The sequence below is a fragment of the Macrobrachium rosenbergii genome, chromosome 17 (assembly GCF_040412425.1).
Source record: "Macrobrachium rosenbergii isolate ZJJX-2024 chromosome 17, ASM4041242v1, whole genome shotgun sequence".
NCBI lineage: Eukaryota > Metazoa > Arthropoda > Malacostraca > Decapoda > Palaemonidae > Macrobrachium > Macrobrachium rosenbergii.
In genome coordinates, this window is record NC_089757.1 from 12,982,025 (window position 1) to 12,991,269 (window position 9,245).

General features: G+C 36.4%; 1 protein-coding gene across 1 annotated transcript in view; it reads left to right on the plus strand.

Moving 5' to 3' along the window:
- The first annotated feature begins 753 nt into the window (after nt 1-753).
- The window catches only part of LOC136847555 (uncharacterized), a 21,931-nt gene continuing 13,439 nt past the window's right edge, over nt 754-9,245 (plus strand). Inside the window, exons 1-3 of the mRNA XM_067119280.1 lie at nt 754-819; nt 1,162-1,290; nt 8,585-8,750. Coding sequence (XP_066975381.1) covers nt 754-819; nt 1,162-1,290; nt 8,585-8,750 — 361 coding nt within the window. The remainder of the gene's footprint in view (nt 820-1,161; nt 1,291-8,584; nt 8,751-9,245) is intronic.

Sequence of the window (9,245 nt, forward strand, 5' to 3'; positions counted from 1 at the left end):
ACTGGATACTGTGGTGTTATATGGGAAAGAAACACTACTTCTGGCAACAATGGCTTTACTGTATCATCCAACAGAGGTGCCGTGAATCCAAACATTATTGGTAGGTGGGCAGTGCGTTAGAAAGGATTTTGAGGTACTGTTAGATTTTTAAAGCTTCCAAACGGATAGTAAGAGAAGTGCGTTACTCTCTACTTAGCTTGGCTCCATTTCTTTTTTAGATATGTTAATTTCAGCAGATTATTTCATTTCATTTCCACATTCCTGATGTGCTGGCTCCATCATGTTAATTTCATTATTTCTTGATTTTCACATATCTGTTATAAAGCACTTGCCTTTTCTTACAATGAATTTGTTTATGCAAGTGTTTATTAATTCCAGTCTTTTGATCATTTCATGTTTCTAGTATTTTAGACTTTTTATTCATTCTTGTGACATGGGGTTTAACCCTCGCTCTGGAATTCATTCATACAGTAGGAAAGTTCAGGTAATTTATGCTAAAATCTGTGAGTTAAGGCTAATTTTCTTGATCTAAATTATGATTTCAAGTAACTTTTTTTATGTCTGCGCGCAGTACACATTTTTCTGCACGCCGTGAGTTCTGATTTGTCTTGAGAATAGCTGTGATGTGATTGCTGTTAGGGTTAGTAGTATAAATATTTCGGCAAATATTTCAATACATACCAGGATGACTGGAATATATATCCACCCTCGAGTTGATGAACCTGTATAATCCACTCTCTGACACCTTGTAAAATGGCCTCCACTCTAAGAACCCTGAATCACCAGAGAAACAATATCAGTTATAGCCACCTCATCCAAGTGGGTATGAAGCTGACTTGAGCCGACAGCCACTTGCTAACAGCAAGACCCATCCATTTTTAGTAATAAAATATATTCAAACATCCACACACACATCTGTGTATTGTTTCCATACATGCTTTGAATGTAAACATATTTTTATAGAAGAATCTATCTTCCTTCAGTGTTTCATAAATCATGTAACCTGCCTATTCTAGTGACTGTCTGCCAAAGCCAGCTAAACGGGTGAGATCCATTTGCATAGACTTCTCTTGTGGAACCAGGCTTGCTGTGGCAATCAGGCCCTTCCCTATCTTCACAGTATAAAAATGGATGCATACTTAAGTTACATTCTTCTACCAGGTACACCAGACGCTGCTGAGTACGGTACAAATTGCACTACTGATTACGTCATCATACCAGGCGGTGTGGATAACCTTGGTCAAGCTCAAGACCGGTATTGTGGTCTTGGATTTCCTCAGATGGTTACAAGTAAGTCCTCGTGTATTATCTGTTCTCCCGATCAGCTCTGTACAGGTCTGCTGCTTCATTGTATTTCAGGAAAAATTTTGATACCTAGAGTCACTTCTAACATTTCGTTGCCCAGTAATTTTGGATACTTTTTCTTTCTGAGAACCTTGAAATCCAAATAGGAAACACATAAAAAGGTAAGTTCTCTTGTCTTTTGCATTCCATGAGATTCATATGCTCAGGAAGCAAGAAAAATTATTAAGAGAAGTTAAATTACTCTATAAAGTTCAGATTACATTTTTCATTACTTCCTACTTTTATTTATGTCACTTCTTCCAAATTTGTTTGTAATTTACAATCATAGTATTTTCCAGTGTGCACTGTGTACGCTACTTACACGCTTACATTTGCTTACATCTCCAACCAAAATGCTAATGAGATCTCTAAATGTTCATTAAAACAGAAATACTACGCAGCCATGTTTCATTAAATGTTATCATTGCCTACTTATTCACTGCATAATGTTTTCACCTGTAAGATCATTTGCCTGTACATAATTTATAACAGGAATCTACTAAATTTTCAGTACCTTCTGCGGTACTCATATAAGTACAATTTATACTCATTCCTAACTGACCTTAGGTTACATAATACAATGTACATTCTCTTCATACGTTTACCTGTCTTCATCTCATTTAGCCAAATGTAATTTGGAATTTTAACTTAACAGCGTTTACATAACGGATACAAGACTAATATTATCATCACACTTTTGTTTACCAATAAGTTAATGTGCCAAGATGTAAACTTTAGTAATAAGTTACTATTGCATACAAGCCATATCAAGAACTCATAATTGCTCTTACTATTTCATGTGCCTTAAACCTCATATCGTTTGCTGATGAGCTCATTTTCCTCTAAGTAAAATCATTCTGACAACGACCTTTAATGCCCTTGACTTCCGCTCGCACAGCCACGGAGAAGCCCTTCGTGCTGTACGTCGTGACGGACGCCAACGAAACTCCTGATAAACCCAACGGGGCCATCGGAACGAATAGTGGATTCTCCCTTAACTATCGGCAGACTACCACTTGCTGAAGTTCCTGACCGAGAGAGAGAGAGAGAGAGAGAGAGAGAGAGAGAGAGAAATAGGAATCTAGCATTTTAGGGAACCAATGTCCCTCTCGGCCTTACTGGTTGATTGGTCCAGCTGGGCTGGTGTCAAGCAAGAGGCCCCTTGGATTGATTGGGATTCTGAAAGTAAACGAGAGTCAAAACATCAGCGATCGCAGGCCCAAAGAGACACAGAAAGAAAAACAAGAAATCTGATGAATGATATACTGCCTATTTTCATTGACCACTGAGTGCCCAAGTCTGTTTTGTGTACTCTTTCTATCTCTCCTCGCTCGCCTGCGCCCCATAACAGTCGACTTTACTGCAGGTGCAACTTTACAGCAGGTGCATAATTAGAAGCTAGGGTTAACAGAGGCACTGTGTTCAACTCTCCTCCTGAGATCGGACACAAGAATCAGCCTCTCTGTTTCGCTGTGTACACTTTTTTTTTCCACGTTAAGCCGTTTCTCCCGACAGTGGAGGCACCCAACAAAAGTAAAGAACAGTCACTGCTACATTCGCACTCAAACTGCCGAATCGTCGATGAATTCGCCCAGCAGAAAACGTAAGCACCACCAGCCGTTTCCCACAACTACAAAGAAGGCTCAGCAGTAGCGTGTCGAATAGTCCCATCCCACACACACTCACTGCTCCATTAACAATGTCTTGCACGTTGTGCATAATACATATAATATATATATATATACACATACTTGACGATACGACGATATATTGCGTAAACTGCGATACTTCAAGTTGCCATTAAGCTGGAGGAAAGATTAAAACGAGTTGAACAGCACCACCGTGCTCTGACATCTGTGGATCAAGACATACAAGTATATGTATATGTATATATATATATATATATATATATATATATATATATATATATATATATATATATATATATATATATATATATATATATATATATATATGTATATATATATATATATGTTATATGTTCCAAAGCATCGTGAAGCTTTTAAGATGATTTCGATTCCATGGAATTGCAGCCACTTTTACAGGAATCTGAATCCCATTTAACATGCAAATGAAGAGAAAATGTCACAGAAAAACTGTCTGTGACATTGGGGTACTTATTATTGTTGTTGCTTATTTATTGGTACACTTTATTCAAATCATTGTTTGAAAATCACATAGGATTGAATTGTTTGTATTTTTCTAATATCTATTTAAGTCGTGTTAGTATGTTGTTTGATTTCTAAATAAAATATTAAGTTTATTATGCTGTTGTCATTCGTAGTAAATACATTTGTGTGAAACAAGCTTGAAAACCTTAATAACTTGCAGCGCAAGCTTCCATCTGTGAAAGAAAGAGGAAACAAGGGAACAGAGAAAAACCAAACAAATATTAATCAGTGACCATATTACTCTATAAGGAATTTATTGGAATTTTCATCCAGTTCCTTTTTTATGTCGTCTAGTTCCAACCCCCTTCAATTGTCTTTGCTTCGGACATGGTATATAAATTGGCATAAGTTACCCTTTCCATTGGCCTTTGCACTTGAAAGAAATAATTTTGCTTATAGATGTATATGTGTGTATATGTATATGCATATACATATGTATGTATGTGTATATATATATGTATATACATATTTATATATATACAGTATATATATATATATGTGTGTGTGTATAAATATATATAGCCTACTGTATATATGATATAGAAAGAATCCCATCGGAAATTATCAGCCGATCAAAGATGCCTTATCTCCTGACTCATACATACATACTTACATACTTTCATTCCGCTTTCGCTGTTTTCTCTAGAAGTCTGGGTCAAACAGTATTTGATCAGCAAACATACCTTATATGGCTTTTCCGCATGTTCTTCAAATGGCCGAGGGTCTCTCTCTCTCTCTCTCTCTCTCTCTCTCTCTCTCTCTCTCTCTCTCTCTGTCCTCTTTGGGTCTTAGATACATTATTTGTTCGTCTCAGAGAAAGAGAGAAAGGGCAGGTGACTAAGGGAGGGGAGGGCAGAGAGAAAGAGAAAAGATGAAAAGTTAAGAGAGTAGAAGACCAAGTTCCTTGTTTCAGGAGCAGGTTAACAGAAAAATAATTTTATTCACTTTGGCATCTGAAATACTCTTTCAAATGCTCCGGTAAGACTGAGGAGAACGGGCACACTTAAAGAAAATAGACGGAAAGTGAAGATTTACAGTGGAAGAAATAACAAAACCATGCATCCCGTTTCTGTAACCAATCGTTCTCCCTGCTAGAGTTATATCTGCGAGTAACTTTATGTTTGGGCAGTACAAGGATGATTGCCCATAAATTAATCCAAGGAGGTAATATGGTCGCCACACCGTTGAAAGAAGTCAAACATCATTATTTGATACCTTAGTCCCCATTACTTACCAATGAATGCATAGTCATCTGACAGAAAACTCATCCCAAAATTGATACTTACAAACTTGCAACATGCCCTGGGGGGACTTGGTGTGGATAGCAAGGGGTCTAAATGAGGCCTGATAAGATAACATAATCATAATCAATCAGTGATGTTATTACCTTATCTCTTATTCTGAAAAAAGCCTCCTCTTAATCTCTTTCTTAATCTTTTGGTTTACAAGCCTCATTAAAACTTATTACTTATTGTACCAGACTGCTAAGGTTTGTCGGAAGTTCCAGTGCCCCTCTCATCCAGGCTTAGGGATGGCACGAATGTATAAATTCTCATAGCAAACTACGTTAATTTTCCGGTACTTGTGTCTAATTTAATTGAATTACATTTATCACATTTTTCTAGAGCTGAGACTTGTTCAAACGTCTTCACATCATATATATATATATATATATATATATATATATATATATATATATATATATATATATATATATATTGTAAATATTTAAATATATATAATTGCAGAGTGCCTGCTGTAGATTTCCATACCGTAAAAATTCTGTGGGTGGATTCTGTTAGTGAAATTACCTTAGATTAATATTATCATTATTAACAACTGATGTTTATACGGAAAACTATAGATTATCATCTTACAAAACAAATTTTAACGGAATAGAATGCCGTAGTGAGGGAAAATCGTGGAAGCAGAGCGAAGAAAAGAATAAAAAATTACATCATGAATGAAGATGAGTCACAGAACAGATAAATTCATAGATGCATAAACAACAATAGCACTTGAAAATCAGAATACCTAATACAGTTACACATGGAGCTCTATAATAAGATTTAAGCCTCAGACGCCGGGCAGTGCTTTTGAAGTAGTTTGCTTTTGTTGCTGCAAGACGTTCTGTTGACGTGTGTTTCTGCAGTGGTAACAAGAACATTATTTCTTAATAACATTTTTTTTTTTATTTTATATCTTTACGGTTTTGTAATTTATATGTACTTTATGTTTGTGTGTTGATTACCACCAGCCTTAAAGGGCTTAATCTTTGGGAAATGAGTGTGATTTTATAAAGAAATATGCTCTCTCTCTCTCTCTCTCTCTCTCTCTCTCTCTCTCTCTCTCTCTCTCTCTCTCTCTCTCTCTCTCTCTCTGCTGTCTTAGTATATATATATTTTTTTTTTCTTAAGTTATACTGTTTATCGGATCAAATTTATTAATAGTTCTTTTTAGCAGAATTTTATATATTTATCTATTTATTTTAGTTAGTTTTCTTTTTTGTTTTTTCTTTTTAATCTAATTTATGTGTAGTTCTGTTCAGCAGAATTTTATTTTTAATTTTTATAACACACTATAAAAGTGAAAAGATCACATTTAGTATTCGGCGTCGGTGACCCTGGTAGTTGTGACGCCAGATAACCCACAATTAATCAATCAATTTCTCTCTCTCCCTCTCTCTCTCCTTCTTCCCACCCACCCCCGTCTCTCTCTCTCTCTCTCTCTCTCTCTCTCTCTCTCTCTCTCTCTCTCTCTCTCTCTCTCTGTGTGTGTAAACAGCAAACTGTTTGGCTTTCAACAAATAGACAAACGTTCCAGAACACTTGTGTGAGGACAGCCTAATTCTGCCTTCAGACCAAAGCTTTATAAGCAGAAGGTAATCCGCCAAGTCATTAGTGCATCAAAGGCTTTTCTCGTGCGAACAACTGCAGACGGTCTTCTGCCGTGCCAGAGGACAATGGAGGTAAGGTGATATGTGTAACAGCGAAGGCTCTCATAGTTAGAGATGACGTTGTATCAAACCGCGATCAGTTAGGTACTGGTAATTACTTATATTTTATTCCTTTTTTTCCACTTTTTGTGTGGAGACAAAATAGTCGTGAATATTCCTCACGCTCTGTTGGCTTTTGGGGCTCACTGTAACTCATTGTCTCTCACATCGGATTCCTAAGGTCTACGTGATTGCCCGAGAAAGGTGATCAAGTAACATGTTGCTTATACTTTCAAGCCGAGACCCGGACGAGCATTCCTGCCTAAATCAGGCTCCTTCGTTGCAAGAATGGGACTTGTTAACAAATTTCTATTCTCATTCATAAGATAAAGAGGAAGACAGAGAGCTCTGAATTCTTGGAATACAAGGTATGGAGGAATATCGACCATCGGGCTCACGACTTGATTCAGAACAGAACTTCCAGAAGCATCATGTATTTACCTCAGTCACTCTGTGCCTGTTTGTGCCACTGGCGCCTTCTCAAGTTCATATGAATCATACCCGATCGAATGTAACTTTACTTATCTTATATCTTAGATCTTTTTACATCATTGCAACTAAACAATTGAATCGGACAGAGAAATACATAAGGAAATGAAAGAAGAGCATTGGTTAGTACATCATCAAAGGAAGGATTTTAAATAAGAGCAGCAGATGGGAGGACGCTTAACAGGGGAAGACCATTGTGGATTTATGCAAAGTAGAAATGCACAAAGTACTTGCTACAGAGTTTCTGTAAAAGAAATAGAATCATAGCGTGAGCTATTAGGCTAGCAACAGTTGGCAAATAGCACGATAAAGGAAGAAACGCGTTACGTTGCATTCAAGGAAAATGCCCAAAACGGGGTCTCTTCCTTGTTGTTTTCTGCATTAACTTACGAGAAACGTCTGTATAGCGACAAAGCCGCTACCGATCATTTCCAAATAAATATTGTCAGTTGTTAAAGTTATTCATTTTTTTCATTATTTGCCCACCAAACAAAAAGGCATTATAAGCAATTTGCAGTTTTTCATCACTACTGACGTTATTTACATCATAAAAAGAAAACAAATCTGAAGAGATTTCTTGCAGAGAAAATTTTTCAAATTCCTGGTATTCCTTTTTCTTGACAATGATAATGATGACTTAAAGGTTGTCGGACGATATCTTGTTTTGCCATCTCTCACAGGTTATATTCCAGCTGAGAATTTCCGTTGGTAGGTGCTTCTCTTTATTATGGGTGTTAATGCTCTAAAGTTAAGGAGATGATGCAATGCTGTTTTAAAGTGTCGTGCATAGTTGCCTTAACAACTGAATCCGTAAACAAATATATTCCCTTTTGTTTATTTTCACTTACATATTCATCATGGTATTAATAACCCAATTAACAGTTGTGTTGTCTTTTCAGAGGCTTGTTAAACAGAATAGTGGATATTCTAACTTGTTTATTTTAACTGGAAATAATAATAATAGTAATTATAATAATAACAAAGACTGTGATGAACCACCACCTTCTTCAAAGATGAAGATATATAAGGCTATGTTTTATGTGATTTATTTTGATATACTGTTAGAAATACACTTAAACTCCCGAAACTTTACGAGGACTACTGTCTTCATTGTCAGAGGGACTGAAACTGAACAAAGATTTTTATAGAGAGGCATGTTTTAAGTCAGATTGCTTCTAGGTACTCTGACCAATTGACCCTTCTGGTTTGCTGAGGCTCTGACGTCAATCATTCTTGATTAGTTTGCCGCTTTTGTATGCATTTCCAAATTAACGGACTTTGACTATCTAAAGTCCTCAAAAAAAAATTATACCTTATGTCACAGCACTTCTCTATATATCTGGATATTTAAAAAGAACGTGTGACTTCCTCCATTATATACGAGGTTACGTGTATTTTCTTCTGTCAAATAATATTATGATAAGACCATTTGGAAGCAGCAGACGGAGCAGCAGAGTGATGTCCCTTCAATCAAAGTAATGTCAAGTTGTTGCCTTGTACGCGTCGTCTTTCTCCCCCAGAGCCTTGTAAATTCATGTGCATTTTCTTTTCATTTTTCTCACAGAAATATATATCACTGGCGGTAATTGCCTTGCTGTTCGTCGTCCTGGTGTCAGCAGCCCCGCAGCCGGATGATGAACAAATTCTTGAACGGAAAGAAGAGCAGAAAGGTGAACAGAAAGAAGAACAAGAAACAGAGGACGGTGAAGCAGGCGAGAGGGATGACAAAGGTAGTGGATGCTGCAATTTTTCTTGACCCTTGATTTATATATATTTCCATTTTTACCACTGCTACTTTTCTTCTCATTACAACGTACGCAGCGCATAGATTTCATTTCAACAGTTTCTACAGTTTTCTCTCATTCATGTATATGTATATATATATATATATATATATATATATATATATATATATATATATATATATATATATATATATACACATATATATGTGTGCGTGTGTGAGTGAGTGTACATAAGTGTTTTAAATATACTCTAGTTTCCTTAAAAGAGGTGGTTTCAGTGCTGTTTACTTTTCGGTTATATGTAAGTCTTTATGGATGAGGTTGCTAGCAAGAAACAAACATGAGACACACCACGAAACAAAATTCAGGCAGGTGATCTTAACTGCACTAAAGGAGTTCACCTTAGTTCGGGTTCAAAAGCCTTCAGTGCTGATCAGTCACTGGAAAATTCCCTTTGTTCTATTTATAAAATCTCCAGTA